The 24,209-nt window shown below is 42.3% G+C and overlaps 1 protein-coding gene across 2 annotated transcripts in view; it reads right to left on the bottom strand.

The window, feature by feature from the left end:
* Positions 1 to 24,209, bottom strand: part of ocrl (OCRL inositol polyphosphate-5-phosphatase) — a 98,706-nt gene that overhangs the window by 6,666 nt on the left and 67,831 nt on the right. Inside the window, exons 18-23 of one of the 2 annotated variants that reach the window (XM_067997010.1) lie at positions 15,320 to 15,555; positions 13,369 to 13,392; positions 8,732 to 8,851; positions 7,703 to 7,787; positions 2,885 to 3,012; positions 521 to 632 (exon numbers count right to left, since the gene is read on the bottom strand). In XM_067997010.1, the coding sequence (XP_067853111.1) occupies positions 521 to 632; positions 2,885 to 3,012; positions 7,703 to 7,787; positions 8,732 to 8,851; positions 13,369 to 13,392; positions 15,320 to 15,555 (705 nt within the window). The remainder of the gene's footprint in view (positions 1 to 520; positions 633 to 2,884; positions 3,013 to 7,702; positions 7,788 to 8,731; positions 8,852 to 13,368; positions 13,393 to 15,319; positions 15,556 to 24,209) is intronic. The other variant, XM_067997011.1, reaches the window with a different exon arrangement.

Genomic DNA, 24,209 nt, shown 5'->3' with positions numbered 1-24,209 from the left:
GGCCGAGCACATCACAGGCGGCCGATCCGCTACCATCGGTTTTCCAGCACCGCCGAAAGTTAAAATTAGCCCTCAAGTTTCCATATTTTGATATTACATAGGTTAGGGAAGCATTTAAAAAAAATAAACAAATCAACACTAGTTACAGAACTGGCATAATGGAGGCCTTCCAAGTTCTGTATCTCAAATTGGCACAATAAATGTTTTGAATTATTATTTTACATTTAAAATATATATACTGTAGTCAAAGGGAGAAAGCATAAATCTTCTCTTGCAATATGATCGCTTTCAATCTTGTTAAAACATTGGTAACAAGCTCAGAGTAAGCAACTCAATTCAACACGTCAGCAATCTTACTCAGAGATGTACATACATTGTCATACTGATGCTGTGAGAGATGCTCTTAGGATCTGAAGGTAAATGTGCTTTATTAAGGCATCCAGGAAAAGCTGCCACGTCACTTGACCTATGTTTCAAAACTTTCTACTTATTAATGGCAAAGTGTTACATCTTTTCTTACCTAACATCTTGGCATCAAGCTTGTTGTCTTCTGTGTACTTCAACAATTCCCGTAGAAATGCCATCAAATACCTAAACACGTTTCTGTGACTGCGAGGCAGCTGGGATATCAACTGGAGAAAAAGAAACAAATGTATATGGCAATGTAAAGATTGTTTTAAAAAAAGTCATTGTGATCACTTGATATAGTACACCCAATGTAGTGTAGCACCGTGTAAAACACTCTACAACAATGAATAATTGGATATTAGTGTTTAATAACCTTAGAATACCCATTACATTCCATGATGGCTACAATGCTGTTTACAACAACTGTATTCTATAATTGTTATAAGATAAATCCTACCTAAAGGGATCCGGACTTGATAATTTTTGTACTAAAAATATAGATGTTCAGGATTAATATAACACTGCACTGTGTACAGACATTCAACAACAACTTATTTATATGGTGCCTTTAATGTGGCAAGAAGTCCCAAAGCACTCAACAATTTGAGCAGGAAAAGGAAGGAAATTAGGGGAGGGGGCCAAATGTGTGGTTGAAGAAGTAGGTTTTTTAGCAGCATTTTGAAGATGAGGAGGGTGCAGCAAGGTGAGGGTATTTAGGAAGAGAGCTCCAGAGAGTGGGGATGAGGTGACTAAAGGCTCTGTCATCAATGGTGGGGCAAAGAGAGTGGAGTATGCTTAGCAGATTAAAATTTGAAATGCAGAAGATGCAGGATGGAACATAGGGTTGGAGGGGTAGGGTGGAGCAAGACCATGTAGGGTTTTGGAGACAAATATGAGGATTTTGAAGTTGTTGAGATGACTGATGGGGAGTCAATGGAGGTTGGCAAGGACAGGGGATGATAGGTGAGTGGGACTGTGTGTGAGATAGGATGTGAGAAATGTGGTATTAGTGTACATGTGTTTGCAGAGATTCTGCTGCAGAACCAAGACTGTCTTTTGTTGTAAAAGGTTCCTGTGAAGTCTCTGGGTAACTTATCTATTTAAGACCATCTCAAATATCTCAAGGTTCAGAGTCCATTTGTGTGGACCACGTCCCCGTTTGAGATATCCACCGTTCATTCTGCACTTTTGAGTTGCTGAAGCGTGTGATGGGGCTACTGGTTTGCACTGACTGAATAAAAAAAAATACTGTTTTTGTTACATGGGAATCTGGGGTTTTTGGATGTTTTGGCGATTGCATTCCATAAGATCATCCATTTTTCTTCAAAAACTACAAACCAGTAGTGTTCATGATGTTCTTATCAATGCAAACTTCATGTCTGCATGGCATCCAGACACAAGGTTCAGAAATAAGTCCTTCCTGCTTTATGTACCTCAAAATGTGGTTACATTACCTGGCCATACTTACTGATTTCTCCTGAATTTGCTCTTTGAACAACAGAGTTTGCTACACTGCTTAAACATCATCTTGCACGTGATGAAATGCGACCACGCCCACACTACTTGGAGCCACCCTCCCTGAAGGTGAGTGCCCCATCCTGTAAGAGGACCGTCTGCCATCACCTGTGGTGCAGCTTACAACTGAAATTTCCTCAACATATTTGTCTTGTCATTATCTTAAAGAGTTAATCTCAACATCCAGGGACAACAGAGTATATATAAAGGACCATGGCCTGTGAAGGTGCACTTGTAAATTTATGAAATATGTTTGATCATGTAAGGCCAAGATTCCATGAATAATAGTGTCTGAATTTTACATTGCATGATCTTGAAGCAAGCACTTTAATGACAGCAGGACTATGTCCCAGTCTAAACCCACCTAATAGACATTCAGCTTTAGGTCTAACTGGGATTGCTCATTATTGACTGGGAATCCCAATCTTCCTGATAAAATCAAGCCCTGGAGGACTTAGCATCTAAGCCGCATCTTAAGGAGTTCAGATGAGTCAGCTATCTGGATATACAAAAACATGTAGCCAGGAAAAGGCTGCCACTACCGCCAGGCACTTTTTGAACTGGGTGCTGTTAGGGCAAAAGACAGAGCTTCATACTGATAGTTTACTATTGAACTGCCTAGCAAAATGTTACTTTTCTTAACTTCATTCTATTTTTCTTTTCCATACAAAAAGTCTGTTAGATGCATGTTTCAATCAAACCTCACAGTTGCCAGTTGTGCTTCTATGAATAATCTAGTCACACTGGTCCAATCTAATAAAGGGTCATTTTACTAAGGTAAAGGCCCTAGGTAAATGCAAGTTGTTGTTGTAATAAGGCAGCTAAATTGGCGAGATGTGTGCCTGCTACAGACAATAAAATGTATCTGCACAAACCATGAACCAAGCTAAGCAACAGTGATTCCTTTTATACGTGGCATCCTGATAGTCACGCAAAACAATCATGGAGCTGTAACTCTTACTTGTCTGCAGCTGCGGCCATCGTATGAAAATTCTAGGCATCGCAGATGCAGCTCATAACATATCACAGGCTCTGGGAGGGCTTCAAGGAAGATGAGCAGAGCTTCAGCCACCGAATGATTACTGCCAGCTAGTACACAAAATCAGGAAATGTCAACAGCATAGATGGTCTGGAGTATCTAAAATCAGATACGCATTTGGCTTTGCACAGAACACCTATGTGGTTTCTGTTATATGTTGAAATGTATAGGATTGCAATAAATCTAGACTGTTTGGCACTCGCAGCGGAGCTACAGGTGGGAGTGGACCTAGGAGAGAGCGCAGGACTTGGAGACTACTAAAGGCCCAGGCTCGAGGGCCTATCTGCACTCGCAGCGGCAGAGAGGCAATCGGTGAAAAAAACAAGGAGCGACGTCACAGGACAACAGGTAGGTGATTGGCTGGTGAGTATTAGTTTTTTTCGCTGAGTTAGGGAATTGGGTAAAATTGAATTAAAAACTAGAAGCGTAAAACTACTGGTATCTTATTAAAATTACAGCTTAAACTACTTAACTAGAGTAATATATCCAAAATAACTGTATTTGAGGCTTAATTTGTTTTTTTGCTTGGTTTAAGTTAATCTAATATATTTTGTGGTTACTACGGTCTCTGTGTAGCGGGGACGACTGTTAAGCAGGGCCCTTGAGTATATCACTTAATTCCAGTGTGATTGGTGGGATCCATTTAATTTAAATTTAATTTAAATCAATTAAAGGGTAAGTCATGGGAGGACAGCTCGGCCCCGTGGCATGCTCCTCCTGCTCTATGTGGGAAATCAGGGACACTTTGTGTCTCCGACGACCATGTGTGCGGGAAGTGTATCCAGCTGCAGCTACTGAACGACCGCATTGCGACACTGGAGCTGCGGATGGATACATACTGGTGCATTCGTGATGCTGAGAACCACGTGGATAGCACGTTTAGCGAGTTGGTCACACCGCAGGTAAAGGGTGTACAGGCAGGAAGTGAATGGGTGACCACCAGGCAGAGTAAGAGGTGCAGGCAGGTAGTGCAGGGGTCCACTGTGGCCATCCCCCTCTCAAACAGATATACCACTTTGGATAATGTTGGGGGGGATGACTTATCAGGGGAAGGCAGCAGCAGCCAACTTCTTGGCACCATGGGTGGCTCTGCTGCACAGGCTGGGAGGAAAAAGAGTGGAAGAACTATAGTGATAGGGGATTCAATTGTAAGGGGGATAGGCGTTTCTGCGGCCGCAACCGAGACTCCAGGATGGTGTGTTGCCTCCCTGGTGCAAGGGTCAAGGACGTCTCGGAGCAGCTACAGAACATTTTGGAGGGGGAGGGCGAACAGCCATCTGTCGTGGTGCACATAGGCACCAACGATATAGGTAAAAAAGAGGATGAGGTCATAAAAGCAGAATATAGGGAGTTAGGAGGTAAATTAAAAAATAGGACCTCAAAAGTAGCAATCTCAGGATTGCTACCAGTGCCACGTGCTAGTCAGAGTAGAAATAGGAGGATATTTCAAATGAATACGTGGCTAGAGGAGTAGTGCAAGGAGGAGGGATTCAAATTCCTGGGGCATTGGAACCGGTTCTGGGGGAGGTGGGACTAGTACAAACCGGACGGTCTGCACCCGGGCAGGGCTGGGACCGCTGTCCTAGGGGGAGTGTTTGCTAGTGCTGTTGGGGAGGGTTTAAACTGGCAGGGGGTTGGGAACCTGAGCAGGGAGACAGAGGAAAGCGTGTCAGGAAGGGACAGAAGGTATAGAGTAAAAGGTAAAGTGTTAAAAAAGGAAAAAGCAGGAACTAAGTGTCACAAAACATATTTGAAAGTTCTTTATAATGCACGTGCATTCGTAACAAAATGGACGAGTTAGCGGCACAAATAACTACGTATGGGTATGATCTTGTGGCCATTACAGAAACACGGCTGCAGGGTGACAACGACTGGGAATTAAATATGCCAGGGTATTTAACAATCAGGAAGGACAGGCAGGATGGAAGGGGAGGTGGGGTGGCTATGTTAATAAAGGAAGGAATCACTAATACAGAGAAATGATATTGGGACAAAGGATCAGGATAATGAAACAGTTTGGGTAGAGATAAGGAATAATAAGGGGAACCAGTGGACGTAGTGTATTTAGACTTCCAGAAGGCATTCGACAAGGTGCCACATAAAAGATTATTGCTCAAGATAAAGAATCACTGGATTGGGGGTAATATTCTGGCATGGGTGGAGGATTGGTTATCTAACAGGAAGCAGAGAATTGGGATAAATGGTTCATTCTCGGACTGGCAACCAGTAGCCAGTTGTGTTCCGCAGGGGTCGGTGCTGGGTCCCCAACTCTTTACAATCTATATTAACGATTTGGAGGAGGGGACCGAGTGTGACATATCAAAGTGTGCAGATGATACAAAGATGGGAGGGAAAGTAGAGTGAGGAGGACATAAAAAACCGACAAGGGGATATAGACAGGCTGGGTGAGTGGGCGGAGATTTGGCAGATGCAATACAATATTGGAAAATGTGAGGTTATGCACTTTGGCAGGAAAAATCAGAGAGCAAGTTGTTATCTTAATGGCGAGAAACTGGAAAGTACTGCAGTACAAAGGGATCTGGGGGTCCTAGTGCAAGAAGATCAAAAAGTTAGTATGCAGGTGCAGCAGGTGATCAAGAAGGCCAATGGAATGTTGGCTTTTATTGCTTGGGGGATAGAATATAAAAACAGGGAGGTATTGCTGCAGTTATATAAGGTATTGGTGAGACCGCACCTGGAATACTGCATACAGTTTTGGTGTCCATACTTAAGAAAAGACATACTTGCTCTTGAGGCAGTACAAAGAAGGTTCACTCGGTTAGTCCCGGGGATGAGGGGGTGGATATATGAGGAGAGGTTGAGTAGATTGGGACTCAACTCATTGGAGTTCAGAAGAATGAGAGGCGATCTTATTGAAACATATAAGATTGTGAAGGGGCTTGATCGGGTGGATGCGGTAAGGATGTTCCCAAGGATGGGTGAAACTAGAACGAGGGGGCATAATCTTAGAATAAGGGGCTGCTCTTTCAAAACTGAGATGAGGAGAAACTTCTTCACTCAGAGGGTAGTAGGTCTGTGGAATTTGCTGCCCCAGGAAGCTGTGGAAGCTACATCATTAAATAAATTTAAAACAGAAATAGACAGTTTCCTAGAAGTAAAGGGAATCAGGGGTTACGGGGAGCGGGCAGGAAATTGGACATGAAGCTGAGTTCGGATCGGTCAGGGCCCTGTGGGTGGCGGAGCGGGCCCAGGGGCTGAGTGGCCGGGTCCTGCTCCTACTTCTTGTGTTCTTTAGATTTGAGGTTAGGATCAGATCAGCCATGATCTTATTGAATGGCGGAGCAGGCGCGAGGGGCCGATTGGCCTACTCCTGCTCCTATTTCTTATGTTCTTATAGGCCGATACTGAATTACAGGCAAATGATGGCAGTTTGACCAGTGAAGAAATAACCTCCCAAAACTCTCAATCGCTGAACACAATACCTTTCATCAAAAATCGGACAGCTGTCTGAAAATGCTATAAATTTCACTGAAACCATCAGAGACAAAAGATTTGTAGAAAAACTAATTATGTAGCCTCCTTTTGAGCTTTTTTCCCCCTCCTGCCTGCTCTGGTTTCCAAAACCAAATACCAACTGCAGCCAAGAAGTAGGCAGGCTCCCAATCCTTTACAATGCTGCTCTTAAATTACCACTGCAGGTGCACGAGAGCAGTTTAGTGTTTTTCCATAAAACACAACTGAGATGGGCAACTCTGTGGCAATGGGGTTACAGCAGTGAAGTTATGTCCTCCAATGCATGATGCCATGCATTTCTGCTTTAATAAGCTGCAAAAAATGAAGCAGCTTTTTAATGCACAATTTCTATTTTTTTTCATTTTAAATACAAACTTAAAAGGTTCACATCCCAAATTAGAATTTGCAAAAAAAAACTTAAAATTAATCACAATACCAAATTCACATAGCCTCAAAAACCATGTAGAACCTAATATCAAAAGATAGTTAGAAATTTACATCCATCTTTGTAATCTGACTCCACCTTTTTAGTTCTTCTATAACCAGCTGCAAGGCTGCAACATAGACTAATGCAACGTTTTCCTCACAGTGCAAAATTGAAATACAATTTTTAAAAGTATGCATATTTTTGGAAAACAATAATGTAAGATTAGCCCTGATCCTTAAATTCATAAGTCTGGTCAAACAGCAATCATAAGGTTAATTATTTTCCACTACACAAGGTTTCTCTAATAAGAGTCATCTCCCATTCTTGCCCTCCAGCCTAATTTCTCTTGTGCAAGAAGGCCACTCTCTAAAAAGCATGGTAAAAATCATTAGAGTCATTTGAAACAAATCAGACTACCTCAGGGGCAAAAGGGTTTTTGGCTACTATTTTTTGAGGGGGGGGTGGGGGGGGGGGGAAGACAGGAGAGAAAGATAGAAGGATGCAAAATATTTCCAGCAGTTTTAGTAACTCTCCACATTTCAGCAAAGAAGCCACAAAATTATTGCAGTCATTAGTACTACTGATTCTTCAACTTCTAATAAGCACTCACAATGTGCATAAAAATGAACATAAGCATTTGATATTACATTTAAAAAGTATCTACTCTTGGATATAAAAACCCCCCCATAGTTCTAAGCACATTGATCTATAATGATCTAATAGCTGTGCATCTCATGTTAGAGGCTCTCAAACATTTGAGTTCTTATAGTGACCGTGCAGCTGCCTGTGCAACTAAAGCTTGACTTGGCTCTAGCTCCCTGTTATAGCATAAAGGATACAAATGGTTTGTGGAATGCTCGTGTCCAAGCAGTCAAAAATCCGCTGAAGTTCTTCCTGTGTACCAGGTGTCTGGAACAGGTCCTCCTGTCAAAACAGCAACAGGATTAGATGAAACCTCCTCCAGCTTTTAAATTCTGTGCACTAGTGACAACTCACATTTCAAACTCTCCAGTTTAGTTTTAGATACAATGGTCTAGAAATTTGAGCGCGGTCATTTTTGGAAATGCAAAAAAACGGGTGCTGCATGGTCGAATTTCTAGGCCCAAGACTTCATGCCTCATCTCTTCAGGCTTCCTACAGCTAGATTATCAGCAGGGAAATTGAACAGTGGTTATTAGTCAGATACAAGTACACTTTAAAAAAAACTTTTAACAACATGTCCCTAGTGTAGCACCAAGCCATATAAATTAGAACAACCAGGTTCAACACCTGGCCTATGCTGAGTTAGCAATTGTCAGGGGAGCAGAAGGGAAAAAAAATAGGAGGAATTAGTCTGGGTTTCTATTCCTGATTGCCATTCTGTAACCCCTTCCAGATGTGTGCAAACGGGGACAAGATCAGGTTTGACTGTGAAGCTCTTATAGCCAGGCAACACTGTGTGGGCCCTTGCATTAAGGACAGCCAGCACACGGAATCATATACCAGCATGGGTCAGCTCCTTCAGGCAAAGGGTAAAACTGGAAATAAAGAAGAAAATGACAATGGGATTATGAAAACTCTGTGATAAGGCCACAGTAAGAGCATTCCTTTAAACAGGCAAAGCTGATTCCCAATGCATCTAAAATGTAGCAGTATTATAGCTATTTTTGCAAAAACACAATAGCTCAGATAACATTCCTCAGCCAGAATGATTATTTCATTCACCATTATCTTTGTATATCACAATATGCAAACTACAAGATCACAAGTCTTTACACCTATGGTCATACCTCTCATTAGCAGAGCACTATTTTTTGAGATATGGAGGAATCATTTTGAGTGATAGTTTTACAGATGGAACAGAAGGAAATAAAAATTATTACACCTACCTGTCGAATTGCATTTTTAAAGAGATGATCCACCAACAACCAAATTTCCTTTGGAATCTGCAGAGGTTTATTGTCAGTTCCTATATTATCCACTGAGACGAGCTCTAACCGAGATTTCTCCTATTAAACACAGTAAGAAATTTAGATAATTCAGGGTCAGTTTTTGGAATGGGGCAAGTCCTTTGCTGTGCCATTTCTGATTTATACAGCTCATTCAAATCCAGACCAGAAACTATGCTGTTTATAAAAATATAGGAAAGTAGTACTACTTTAATCAAGTGTTTTATAGCTATAACACTGATCAGCTTCATGAACTCCAAATATTTTACAAAAAAAGTTTTGAAATAATTATCAGCTGCTCATTTTTAAAAACAAAAAGCAACTAGTCTATTTTTTAAAAAAACTACAGAACGTCTCATTTCTGGCACGAGGTGATAATGGCGCTCTTTGGCAGAATGCTGTACTTGGAAATTATGCTAGTCATCTAGTGTCAGTAAAAGGCTATGGCATGAACTCTGGCAACATTTCACCGTTGTTTTTTTTAAATTGCTGGAGGTAACAGAAGACTATATATTTCATTACATTGTGCTACAGGGGAACATGGTGAAGATTACTTTTCGTCCTGACCAATAACACGTTCATCTGTTAACAATGCAAGGAGGCATCGACTCTCTTGCGTGCATATGGATACATGGGCACCAATTACTCAAGGAGCCATATTTTAAACTGGGGCGTGGGAAAGAAAGAAATGCAGGAATGTTAAGGACAGGGAGAGTGTGACAAAAGCCATCTCAGGAACTGAAGACTGGGAGAGGTAGCAGGAAGAAGCATTGGGGTTAGACTGAACTCAGTCAAAATGTCTATTTGAGACCCATTTTCCTTTGATATCTCAATATACAAACTGCAAAATCGTGAGAGGCTATACAAGATTGACATTATTCCAAGATATAAAATCTACATTGTACTGTATAACCATGCAACGTATCAGCTAAAGCATTAAAGAGCTGAAACTCTAATACCTTTTTAACAGTTTTCAGTTTTACATTTTTGAAAAAAATTCCAGAAATATTTTGGATTTAATTTTATTTAAACACAACTAAAATTAGAGATAATAATATTCAAAGTTTTGGTGGAAATTGGAGAAAAAATTATTTTACAGGGTTGAAAAGGTATGGGCATTTTTTTTTATTCGTTCATGGGATGTGGGTGTCGCTGGCGAGGCCAGCATTTATTGCCCATCTCTAATTGCCCTTGAGAAGGTGGTGGTGAGCCGCCTTCTTGAACCGCTGCAGCCTGTGTGGTGAAGGTTCTCCCACAGTGCTGTTAGGAAGGGAGTTCCAGGATTTTGACCCAGCGACAATGAAGGAACGGCGATATATTTCCAAGTCGGATGGTGTTGTTCCCACGTGCCTGCTGCTCTTGTCCTTCTAGGTGGTAGAGGTCGCGGGTTTGGGAGGTGCTATCGAAGAAGCCTTGGCGAGTTGCTGCAGTGCTGCTGGTGGTGAAGGGAGTGAATGTTTAGGGTGGTGGATGGGGTGCCAATCAAGCGGGCTGCTTTGTCCTGGATGGTGTCGAGCTTCTTGAGTGTTGTTGGAGATGCACTCATCCAGGCAAGTGGAGAGTATTCCATCACACTTCTGACTTGTGCCTTGTAGATGGTGGAAAGGCTTTGGGGAGTCAGGAGGTGAGTCACTCGCCGAAGAATACCTAGCCTCTGACCTGCTCTTGTAGCCACAGTATTTATATGGCTGGTCCAGTTAAGTTTCTGGTCAACGGTGACCCCCAAGATGTTGATGGTGGGGGATTCGGCGATGGTAATGCCGTTTAATGTCAAGGGGAGGTGGTTAGACTCTCTCTTGTTGGAGATGGTGATTGCCTGGCACGAATGTAACTTGCCACTTATGAGCCCAAGCCTGGATGTTGTCCAGGTCTTGTTGCATGCGGGCTCGGACTGCTTCATAATTTGAGGGGTTGAACACTCTGCAATCATCAGCAAACATCCCCAGTTCTGACCTTATGATGGAGGGAAGGTCATTGATGAAGCAGCTGAAGATGGTTGGGCCTAGGACACTGCCCTGAGTATTCATTCTCGGTGTATTCTCTGTATGTGTGAATGTGTTAAAGGTATTGTATTAGCACTTAACAATTGAAATGCAGTGCAGGAAAAGAAAGCAAGGTTTTTGGGGAACCAGTAGTAGCATTTCAGTTAAAATAAATGGAAAAATTGGATTTTTAAAAACCAGAGAAAGTGTAACAGCAAAAAAAGGGCAAATATCAGAGAGAAAAACATGATTGGTATGGGTAGAGGAGAAGGTAGCACTTTTTTGGCTGAATAAAATCAGGAAGGCCTGAAAACATAGAACACTACTTATTAACAAACAATGCAAAAATACAGCTCTCTTAACCAAGAACAACAGGTCTCATTTCCCTGTACCTTGAAAGATGTTGATTTTAGCCCATTATTTTCAAGAATGTTAAAGCCACAGTTGCAATTCATCCATCACAGTTCAAAATTCTGTACAATGTATACAATTTTTATTACTTCACACAAAATTCCTGGTGTTGCCTTTAGTACAGAGAAGAAAATTCCCATCGGCATTGAGAGCAATTGGAAAACAAGAGCAAAATTAGAGCAGCATATTCCACAGACCAGATGTTCAAGCATACAAATAGAGTTTTAATATTTTGGGGAAGATTTATGAACTGTGTGTATTATAATCTTTTCATACTCTGCCTACTTACATAAATTGGAACCTGTAGCCCAGCAATTAATGATTTTCAATTGTACATTTTTCATTGACCCACTGTAAAGTTTGCTATTTTTACTTGCACTTTCTTTTGCCCCAGAAAAATAGGAGCCAAAGCACAGCTGCCATTTAGGGCACCTTACCAGCAGTCCATGTCATTGTAGTTGTAAGCAAGAGCGTTTAAATAGATTGTTGTGGAAGTAGATTTGTACCATTATTAAAGCAAATGTTTTAGTGCAACATGCCATGCCAAATCCTGCAAATTTCTACACTTAACAGCATGTAGCATGATTTGCTGACTGAGTATTGTAATTCTGCACAAAGAATGCCAGAAGGAGTAAAAATGCTTCCATATGAATGATAACAGATCACTTGGCCCAACCAGCCTAAGGACATTTCAGACTATAAATCAGTTCTTCTAGTTTGTGAAAGTAGCAAAATAAATCCATAAATACATACATGTTAGTTGATAACAAGGTCAGATTCAAAAACTAGAAGTTAGTCAGTCTCCAATGGAATTTTTAAAATGCGAGTACTGTATTTTAAAAATTCACAGAGAAAAAAAACTGTAGCAGTACCATTTGTGCCATTAAGTATCTGTGGGCCATTTTGTAACTACTGCAGATTTTTATTGTGTATGAAGGTGATGCCTATGATGCTCCTCCAGTGGTCTAGTAGGTCAAAGTGCTTCCTGATGTAATACTAAGCCATGGCCCCAGATCTGCTCAGAGTTAGCTGATCTCAGCCAGGAGAGCAGCTGGGGCACTGCAATTAGTTTCGCCTCCCTGGGCTATGGAGGAGTGGGGGAAAAAAAAAAAATCAGCCAGGGTACTCAATCTTCCTTGTTGTTCAGTGATTCCTGTGTGCATGCATGAACATCAGGTAAGAATAGAATTGAACTCAGCTGGGATGCCCTCCATGGTCAAATAGCCTACACAGTGTAAGTTCACACATGATTGTCATTTCATTATAGAATCATGGAGGTATCAACACCCAAAGAACCACTATCTAGGCAAGGAGGAGAAAACGTCCAGCCTCTTTGCAACATCTTATCATCCACTAGTTACTTATGTATGAAGCCAATAATAATAAAAATGTAGTTCCTTTACAGGCATTTCTGACCCAACGATGCTATCTCATTGAAAAATGGCACTGTAGAGCAGTTAGCCTGGTAATCTGACACTTAACAGTGCTGGCTTCCCAACCAGGTGTTTTCAGGTTTGAGTGATAGAACTACTTGCTACTCTAATTTTTATTTGAGGTAAAGAAATAAAAGTGTCAGTTCTTTGCTGATTACTTGGTGGTGGAAAATTTGACAATGTCCTTCTTGTCGTAGAACAGGGTCAGTAGACCAATAAGTGCGCAGTATGGACAATATTTGCCCTTTCAGCTCTAGTATGTGCAGGAAAATGAAGTCTAGTCTTTGTGGGAAAATGGGGTTGGGGGGAGAATAGTAATTTCCCACCACCCCACAGCAATAAAAACAAGTATATGCTGGGAAAGCAATTATTGTTCATGTGTGAGGCTTGACAGGGAGTGTCAGCAGGCTACTTGACTAGTGGGGTGGGAACACAATGGAGTTCAATCTTCAATCAACTGACATGTGCACTTTCTAGCAGGGATCACTGGGTAGTGATCAGGAGCAAGAATCCTGGTTGTATTTAAACCTTGCTAGCCAGGGGTGTAGAGACCAATAGTAGCACACCAAGCTAACTCAATAGAGTTGGAAATCAAACTTTTATATGGTTTAGGACTACACCAGTGACTTCATACACAAGGCCACTGGGGAAAACTCAGAACATTTCTAACCTTCAAAATCCGTGATCTATTTAGAAAGGATTAGATGAAGTCAGCCAGTATTAGTCTAACACTTGCCAAATGTACTATTACCTTCTGTAACATGCGATCATCATCCTGAACAGGGCACAAGAAGAGACAGGAAGAAAAAAAAGCATCAGCAAAAGAAGGTTTTCTGAAAAAAACAAATCACATGCAGAAACAACAGAATTGAGGTAAGTGAAAAATAATTACTTCTATCCCCTAGAGTGCTGTTCATAACCTTCAAAATATGCACTTTTTAAAAACCTAGTTTTAAAGATGAGCCTGAGGAAGTGCAATTGGGCAACTGGGAAATATGAGCATTTAAAAAAAAAAATTGTGTGTGTGTGTTCGGGAATGAAATAATTTCAAGCATTCTCAAGTCAAGTATAGCACAGCAAGATTCAGGATAAAGCTCTCCTTACTCGGTTCCAAAAATGTAATTTAGCTTCAACCTCAGAAGAGTACTCCCCATTGCACCAGTGTGGCATTTTTCATTATTTCCCACCAACCATCTTTAGGCCCGAGTGACTCCAAATTAGTGCAATAATAATAAGCTTCATAATATCTTTTACTTTCTTGTACTAATCAAGGTGAGGGATGTTAATGCTGGAGAATGGAACATTTTCCATTTTGGGCATTGGGTGTCAACAGCTGGTAATTCCAGGTCAGGTGGAGAACATTAGACTCAGTAAAAATCCTTCTACAATGTACCCTAGCCCCAATCTCAGAAGTGCGTCTCCTGCTGTAACAGTGTAACATGTTCCCATTTCCCACATCAGCCACCTTGTGGCCAATCGGAGTGGGATTACCAACTAATGTTACATTCTTGGTAGTTTTATGCTGTGGGTCCATACTTCGCAAACTGATTTCATGTCAGGTCTTTACAGCCAGCAGACTGAAAAGACATTCTAGTCCATCATTCTGGCTAGATTTGAACTCAGAGATGAAAAGCCAGTGTTTAAACCAATGCACTATACAGGTCTGGGTTGTAACGTCAACGTTGCCTTTATTTTAGTGAATTTATAGAAAGATATAAGAAACTATAACTTTCAGCAGTTTATAATGGACAAGTTGAGACTACTATTACTATAGTGGTTGCAGGTGAAGATGTGGCAGAAAGAATCCTGAGGCAAACATACCCAGGATAGAAAGTAACAGTGGCACATGCATAGCACACATGTGAGATGTATGTCTTTTTACACACAAGATTATGCCAGATAAACAGCAACTCATCCACCAAAACAATATATTCTTGCTCTCAATCAGCTCCTCCATCAACAGTACTCTCCACTATTGATCGTTCTGCTGATAGGCACACTATATACCTAGTAAAAAGCACAAAGAAAAGAGGGATGCAGAATAATTTTGCAGAAATGGACTTGCAGGAATCAAATCTTTTAGCTAGTGCAGCTACTTACCATCTTCAGATCATCAAACAACATATTAGGGGCTTAAAACCACCTATGGCATTCTTTGAGTACATTTCCATTGTGTGTCTCTATGCTCCACAACTAAACTATACATTAACATGTCATTATTTGGAGGCAACTAAATGGCCAGAGAATCACATCAATGATTCTATAGGAACAAAAGTTCAACATTAGTATGTTAATGACAACCAAAGGGCAGCCTGGTTGGTGCTTCTAACTTTAGCTATACCGACACAAGCAGGGTGCAAAGTAGTCAAATGTCTCATTGCCTAGCAGAACCATCCCTTTACAGCAAATACCACTTGCAAAGATCTAAAATTCAGAACAAAATAGGACTGTAAAGAAGCAATGGGGAGAACGTACTAGTAATATCAACAACACTTCTCCAGGGTGACAAAGATTTCTTGCTTTTCATTTAACAAAAGCTCATAGATGTGATCAAACTGAAAGCAATTTTATAAGGGAATGTAATTTTGATCACTCAGTTTAAATCTGGGAGGGTGGGGGAAGAAGGGCTTGCAAGGGGCAGTGTCCAAAATGTTGCAAGACATTAATAATGTAGATTTTCTTATATTAATCCAAATTCTTACCAGGTCTATAAGTTTGGTGATGGGCACTTCCCTGATTGGCTTCTTCATTCGACACAGTGTTTCTAGTGACGTACCAAAGCAGCTTGGCAAGTAGTTTCCACCAATTGTAAGGAAATAATCCTTCCCTCGGTCCAGATGCAAAACCAAGATGTCCTCAATCTTATCCTCACCCGAGTTCAATAATGTCACAGAGTCCTTGCTAACATAAATTTCAAGTGATATATCCACAGACTCATCTGAAAGAGAACAAATACGAAGTATTCAGAAACCTTTTTTTAAAATGGAGACATTTGGATTAAAAACTACAGCTACTTGCATTTATGTTGTGCCTTTAAAAGATTAAAAAGGTCCCAAGGGGCTTCATAATGGAAATAAGTAGGGCAGCGGATACAGAGCCATAGAGGGAGAAATTAGAAAGGATGACTGAGTTTTAATTAGGTTTTTACAGATGAAGAAAAGTGGAAAGCTGGAGGGACATAAAGAGGGTAGCTCCAAAGAATAGGGCTACTGCCAATGGTAGGACAAGGGAGGGGGAGATGCACAGAAGGCTAGAATCAGAGAACCTAAGGGTGTGATTGCGGATACGAGAGTGCGAGAGAAAGAACATGCATTTATATGGCACCTTTTACGACCTCAAGACATTCCAAAGTGTTTCACAGCCAATGAAGTACTTTTGAAGTATAGTCAGTGTGTAATGTAGGGAAACGTGGCAGCCAATTTGGATACAGCAAGGTCCCACAAACAGCAAAGGGATAAATGTTGGCCAGGACACTGGAGAACTCCTCTGCTCTTAGAATAGTGCTATTGGATCTTCTACGTCTACCAGAGAGGATAGACGGGGCCTTGGTTTAACGTCTCATCTAAAAGACAGCACCTCTGACAGTGCAGCATTCCCTCAGTACAGAAAAGAAGCCTTGATTACGTGCTTAAGTCTCTGAAGTGGGCTTAAACCCACAACCTTCAGACTCAAGAAGTGATAGCCATGGCTGAGATGGAATACAAGGGTGTGTGGGGGGATACAGGTGTGCTGTTTTGATTTAATTTTGCTATTTATTACTTTTTGTTTTGATAAGTCACTCTTCCTTGAACCTTTGGTGGTGCTCTCTCTTTAATGGGAGGCACGTGATGTATGCCTGTAGTGTTAGGCTTTACCTAACCCATAATTCCATTGATCTGCTGCAAATTAGGATCCTTTCATATTACAAAGTTTCGGTTAAGTATCCCACCCGCTCCCCCCTACACTTTGGGCAGGATTTTAATATGCCAGCAGAAAGAATCAGCCGTGGGACTTGGGGGGGGGGGGGGGGGGTGATATGCGGGTACAAAGAGAGGGAGAGAGAGACCTCATCGGCAGTTAGGATAGGGGTGCAGAAACAAAGATCAGAGGGGAGACATTGGACATCGGGGGTGGGGTCCAGGCAACATCGTTTTTAAGGTATGTTTATTTACTTTTTTTTAACAATGGGAAATGTAATTTTATTTAATTTATTTAGATATTTTTCATTGATCTGGCACTTCCCGTCTGGTTTCACCAGGCGTGAATTGGAAGCTGTGGGAAAGCCGCTCAGGTAATGTTGAAATCTTTTGAAGTGTCCAATACACAAAAAATAAACTAGCTTAAGTACTTCAATGAGGTAAATTTGCCCCTTTAATTATCAGTCCACCAGATTTAAGTGGGGATGGCACTTCCTGGTGATTGATGTGCACACGCACACAGGTTTGCCTGAGTCTCATTCAAAAATGTGTGGGTTCCAGCTGGGATGTCTGCCCGCTCCCAAAAACACCGATTTAGATTGCCCCCCTGCCCCCAACCCATCTGATTTTCCCTTTTAAAATCCTGCCCTTTATCTTCAATCAACCTACACTTAGGGCAAGGAAATTGGAGGACCTCCTGGTGGGTCTGTAAGTCTGCCAACCACCGGTATGGGATACGATAGATCATCAGGCACAGTTGATCCTGCAGCTTTAGTTCATGCCTGGGTGACCCTTCAGCAGCAACATGCACGTGGCAGTTCACTGGGTACCTTCCATAACCAGTGGGAATGCATGGATTGTTTTGTTTGCTTTCCCCAGACTTCACAGTTTTAATTTTAGTTGTGTATAAACGTAAGTTTGGATTAAATGTCAATTTGGGTAAGTAAACTCCTCCCTGAATTTTTGGTGGTGTCTTCCTTGCATAGAGAGGTGACCTGATGATGTACCCTACAATCCACTTGCCCATAGCAAAATAAGTTCCGTTTATACTTTATATGTTTATTAATATTTATTCCTATATGCACTACTCTGTTTCTTCACATTAATATCAATTTACTATATCTTACCCAACTACATAAATGATCCTAAGTCTTCCAAAAGACAATAAATCTTTCTCATTTTTGTTCTAAAACTATGTTTTCTTCTCTATGATTCCTGTGCTCTTTAAATGTTCATTAATAGCACCCTCACACATTTTTACCATCATGAATGTTAAGTTTGGCAGCCTTTAATTTCCATGTTTGTGCCTGATTCTTTTGACAACTGATACATTTGCTAACCTGAATCCTCATATTCAGATCCAGTATTTATGGATATTTTTTCGTAACTTCTTTGTGTGTTGTAGATTGCTTAGTCCCATTCACTATGATGGGAATTTGCTTAGTCAGTCTCCCTTTGCGAAAATTAATGCAAAGAATGCATCTTGTATACTTGACACATTCTGATAATCTCAATAATTTTATCCAATTTATTCTTTAATGGACCCATCTTTCTTCTACTATTAACAGAGCTACAAAACTTTTTAGCCTGTCTTGCTGCTGTGCAATGTCATTATTTTCTCTTATTTTTTCTAATATTTTCTTTAGCTATCCTTAGTTGCATTTTGTATCAATCCCAAACTTTTTGTTTTTGTTTCCTTGCATCTTTGAAGTATTTCTTTTTGTTTAAGGTTTCTTCTACTCTAATCTCTTTATTAAACTACTGTGACCAGCAAAGACAGGGATTTTGGGGGATCAAGACTTAGGGGTCAATTTTCGGATGGCCGAGCTGGTGCGTTCGTGGCGGGGGCCTCCTAAAATTGGGTATTCCCGGAGCCCGACTCCAACCCCCCACTTCCGGGTTCCTCAATGACGCATGCGGGATCCCAATTAAGATAATTATCTGGGTACTTGAGGTCGTTTACAGACCTCATTAGTTGGAGATTTTTTGAGGATTCGGATTTTGGACTACCCAGAGCGTGTTTCCCATGCTGGGGGAAACACTCCCTGTTTAAACAGACGTATTGCAGCCTGCAGCCAGTGGCAACTGTAAAGGTCCATTTGAAAGGTGCAGGGTATACCCTCATACATTGCAACAGGGCACTCGGTCACCTCAGACAAAGTTTTGCCTGCCACACCGTTGTCTCCACAATCCAAATTAATAAATCACACCCTAAACTCTGCTGTCCAAACGCATTTACTTTCTTTGTGGACCCCCTCACACCATCAGGATTTGGGGGGGGGTCCATTGCTGCATTCATCACACCATTGGAGGACGAGCAACATCACCAGGAGTGCCGTCCACCTCCGCCACATGGAGCTACACAACACAGTGCTGCACAAAAGGCACCTGCACAAAGCAGTCGTGCAACTACACATACACCCACTGTAGGGTGAACCAATGGGTGGCATCAAGGGTGTTCATGGAGAACCTCATGAAAGGGCATTATTGCACAAGCCAGTCCAGAATGGCCAAGACGTGGCAGTAATGGTGACAATGTGATAAGTAATGTGAGTAGATCAGAAATCAAATAAGTAAAAACCATGACAAACCCTCAAACACCCTTGTGCATCCCCTTCATGCTCACGACACGTTTGCCTTATGCTTCCTACTACACATACGTGATGCATGCCCTGTGGCTGCAGCACAGGTAGTGGCAGGTGGGGTGAGGCTGACCGTGAAAGAGATGTATGAGAGGGTGAGTATGAGATAGAGCCATGAGATTGTATGAGTATTGGGTTGAGTGGTAGTGGTGGGATGAGTACTGGGAAGGTGAGGAAGTGCAGGTAAGATGAGGATGAGGGTTCACTGGGTGTGAGGAGTGATGTGACAGAGTAGTGTTGGCAGTGCAGAAGGAAATGTGGGGTGGGGGCGGTGATGTGGCAGATGGAGTGTAGGGGAATGTGTAAGAGTACACACATTGGCTGACCTGGTTAGGTTATTGAAGCGCCTCCTGCACTGTATGCAGGTGCGTGATATGTTGGTGGTGCTGGTGACCTGCCTTTGTGGTGGCAGAGGCAGGCCACTTCCTCCCGTCCGCTGGGTGGAAGATCTCCCTCCTCCTCGCCCCATCCATTAAGACCTGGAGTAAGGCATCATTAAACCTGGGAGCAGCCTTCCCCCTGGACTGCTCCATGCTGTAATTTTGCCTAATTTCTGCAGCATCAGTCATTGGAGGACTGTCCCTTTAAATAGGGCTCCTCCAGCTGACAGCCTATGATGCGGGTGCGCAGTCCGCCCGCTGCGCAGCTTTCCAGCGCGAAACCCGGAAGCCAAAGTAAGTGGCTTCAATTTACTTACGATCGCGTGCCAAACCCACCGATTTTACTGGGCACGTTACTCACGCGCCCAGTCGACCCCCCGCTACCAACCCGCCTCCCTCCTAATATCGGGCCCTTAGTGTTGGGCAGGATATGGACAGTGCAGCTTTGGGCGAATTGGAGTTTGCTTAGGAGGCCAGTGAGAAGGACATTAGAGAAATTGAGATTAAAAAGTCTGTATTACCGTTTTGGTAGTGGTGCAATTGAGGTAGGGACAGAGATGATGGTGAGAGAGACAATGATGAAAATAAGCAGTCTTGGTGAGATAGGATATGGGGTAGCACAGGATGAACTAGCAGCCGGGTCAGGGGAATGGAGTTGGAGGCAAGGGTAGAGTTTTTGCCAGGAACTGATAAGATGGTTTGTTTCCCCAGTGTCCCATTGAAGAAAGTTCCAGACTTTCTTTACTCGTATTTTATACCATTTAATACATGCCATTTTTCTTCTCTTCTATTTTTAAATATGATTTCTAAATCTTGGGCCATCATATTATTTTTGGCCTGAGCTTTGACAACAATTGTGATGGCACAAAGATTGCTCGGTCCCAGGTGGTCAATCTCCAATTTACTAACCAGCTCTCGTGACTTGCTAAACACAAAATACCACATAGGTTCTCCTCCAGGAGCCTAGCGTGCTAGAATCATAGAATGGTTACAGCACGGAAGGAGGCCATTCAGTCGAGTTTGTGCCAGCTCTCTGCAAGAGCAATCCAGCTAGTCCCACTTCCCTGCCCTATCCCTGTAGCCCTGCAAATTTTTCCTTTCAAGTGCTTATCCAATTCCTTTTTTGAAAGCCACAATTGAATCTGCCTCCAACACCCCCTCAAGCAGTGCATTCCTGATCACAACCACTTGTTGTGTAAAAAAGTTTCTCATGTCTCCTTTGGTTCTATTGCCAATCACCTTAAATCTACGTCCTCTGGTTCTTGATCCCTCCGCCAGTGAGAACGGTTTCTCTCTATCTAGTCTGTCCAGACCCTTCATGATTTTGAATACCTCTATCAAATCTCCTCTCAACCTTCTCTGCTCAAACGAGAACAGCCCCAGATTCTCCAGTGTAACTGAAGTCCCTCATCCCTGGAATCATTCTAGTAAATTTCTTCTGCACCCTCTCTAAGGCCTTCACATCCTTCCTAAACTGCGGTGCCCAGAACTAGACACAATACTCTAGTTGTGGTCGAACCAGTGTTTTATAAAGTTTCATCATAACCTCCTTGCTTTTGTACTCTATGCCTCTATTTATAAAGCCGAGGATCCCATGTGCTTTCTTAACTGCTTTTTCAACCTGCCCTGACACCTTCAACGATTTGTGCACATATACCCCCAGATCTCTCTGTTCCTGCACCCACTTTTAGAATTGTACCCTTTAGTTTATACTGCCTCTGCTCATTCTTCCTACCGAAATGTATCACGTCACACTTTTCTGCGTTGAATTTCATCTGCCACGTGTCTGCCCATTCCAATAGCCTGTCTATGTCCTCTTGAAGTCTATCACTAGCCTCCTCACTGTTCACTACCCTTCCAAGTTTTGTGTCATCTGCAAATTTTGAAATTGTGCCCTGTGCACCCAAGTCCAAGTCATTAAAATAAGAAAAGAAATGGTCCTAGTACCAACCCCTAGGGAACACCACTCTATACCTCCCTCCAGTCTGAAAAACAAACGTTCACCACTACTCTCTGTTTCCAACTACTTAACCAATTTCGTATCCATGCTGCCAATGTCCCCTTTATTCTATGGGCTTCAATTTTGATGACAAGCCTATTACGCGGCACTTTATCAAACGCCTTTTGGATGTCCATATACATCACATCAACTGTATTGCCCTCATCGACCCTCTCTGTTAGCTCATTAAAAAAACTCAATCAAGTTGGTTAAACACGATTTGCCTGCATGCGGAAACTATCCTTTACTGTATAAGTGAATTTGTATTTTAATATCTCCCTTCTGCTGGTCTCTGATCTAACCATTGTTAATTATGGGGAATTTCAATTTCAGAGATGTTGAAATTCCCCATAATTAACAAAGTACAATGTTCCACGGCTGTCCTTGTCTGCTTACTCACCTTTCACTAGTGGTCTATAGTTAATAATTTATAGTGGTTTGGTTCTATTCATATTAAGGCGGATTCCCCAGTCAGGTGCTTACCAGAAGCGATGGTTGGGAGATTGTGGGTCTGCAGTTCTTGATCTTTCATCCATTAATTTAAATGGGAAGGAGCGCCACTCCTGATTGGGAGTGCCCGAGTGAGGAAACTGGCCCTATTGTCTCATCTTTATCTCCTTCTACTGTTGTGTCCACTTTTTCTGTCTCTACTAAAATCAGTCCTGATCAATAATGCAATTCCTCCACCTCTCTGTGTACATCTACAGTTTAAATATTTTATACCATCTTAGTTCCAGCTCTTGGTCATCCTCTGCCATTAGTCATATTTCTGAGATGCCAATATTCTCACTACCATTAACTCCAGTACTTTATTCCTGCTACTCTTTGAGTAAATATAAAAATGATTAAGCACGTCCTTCAAAACACTTCTTTTCTTATTTGATTGTTGTTATTTACACCATTCATATTCCTTCTCTCTCTTTCTCTAATCCCAGATTCTGAGGCTATCATCTTTTCCCCTTACATCACAGCAGCAGTCTCCAGAGGGATGCAGTGTAACATGGGAGGCGCTCAAGATGATAGCGGGCGCTAAATTGGGCCGTATGGCGGCCATTGTTTCGGCGCAACATGGCCTCTCCGACATCCAAGATGGTGTCTTGGATGCGCACGCACGTTTCCAGCGGGACGTGCACCAGACGCCATCTTGGTATAGGAATTAGTGCAGGCACAGATAACAAACGCTGGAATCTCGTAAAGTAGGGAGAAAATGGCTTAAAATAGTGTGCAACGCTGATTTAAAATGATAGACACCATTTTGGGACTTAACGCTCAACTCAACGCACAGTCTTAACCTCGACCATCTGAACGTATCTTAGAGTGACTGGAGAACCCCCCACCAGTGCAATTGAAAGGGACCATGCAGGATTTGCAGGTTAGTGACTGGATTATTGCTTCTGGCTGGCAAGACATATTATAACTGTTTTTGGAGGTCTCCTCAACTTCAATACTAGGACACGGGGACATAACCTAACATTTAGAGCCAGGACATGCAGGAGTGAAGTTAGGAAATGCTTCTACATGCAACGGGTGTGAGACATTTGGAACGCTCTTCTGCAGACGGCAGTTGATGCTAGCTCACTTGTGAATGTTAAATCTGAGATTGATATATTTCTGTGAACCAAGGGATATGGGGCTAAGACAGGTATATGGAGTTAGGTCACAGGTCCACCATGATCTCAATGAATGGCGGAACAGGTTCGATGAGCTTAATGCCACTGCCACTTGCTGCCTCTTGGTATGCACCACCTTCTCCTGAAAGAAAGCGGGACGTGTGTCTGGGTGATGTGCCTGTCGTGGTTGAATAACTGCCAGTGTGTGTGGTCTGTGAGATGTGGGTGGGCGGCTTGATAAAGTGGTAATGTGTAAGGATGAGAGGAAGCATCTGATTGGAAGAGTTGAGTACTGATGGAAAAAGTTTATTGGTATGTGGGGGATGGGGGGTATAGTGAGTGGTGCAGTTAGTAGGAGAAGCCACTTGACAGTTGACCTCACTCATCTTGACCACTCATGTCAAAGCATTGAACTTCTCCCTGCACTGCATCCATGTTCATGATGCTGTGCACCTGGCATTGACTGCTGCCTTTCGAGTATATGTGTGGAGGGCCTCTTGCCCGCCCACCCCCGCGGAGATAGGATGTCTCTCCTTCTGTCCACCTCTTGCACCCAAGGTCTCTAGTGCATTAGCACAGAACCTTGGTGCACGCACTCTTGCAGGCCTGGTACCAACTCAGATCGGCAGTTTGGCGAGGTCTGGCGTGCAGATTGGAGGATGTGGAATTTAGTAGTGCACAACCTTTGTTCAATGCTTTAACATAACTCAGTGTGTAAACATAGGGATGGGACCTGCATCTGTGTTTTATGTGTGTGATGTCTGATCTCAGTTCAGACAGTAGACTGTTATTTTCATCAAATAACAGGCACCAGCTACCTTTAAGAGATTTTTAAGAAACATTCTCCCTTTAAGAGATTGAGCTCCCTCTGGTGGTGGGAAGGGCGAATTGCATTGATTCCACGTGCAAGGCCTGGAAAGGAAGGCCAATTGCAGGCAAGACCTCAGGTAGGTCGAAACGTGTGTCCTGCCTGCGTGGGGTCCATCGGGTGCGGGGTACTAGCGCATCGCACTACCCCCAGCCGAAACGAACCCTTATCCAATTTCTCCCCCATCCTCTCAATCA

This window comes from Heptranchias perlo, chromosome 15 (genome assembly GCF_035084215.1).
Source record: "Heptranchias perlo isolate sHepPer1 chromosome 15, sHepPer1.hap1, whole genome shotgun sequence".
Taxonomy (NCBI): Eukaryota; Metazoa; Chordata; class Chondrichthyes; order Hexanchiformes; family Hexanchidae; genus Heptranchias; species Heptranchias perlo.
The sequence above is the reverse complement of the archived record's forward strand: the minus strand, read 5'-3'. Positions and strand labels throughout refer to the sequence as shown.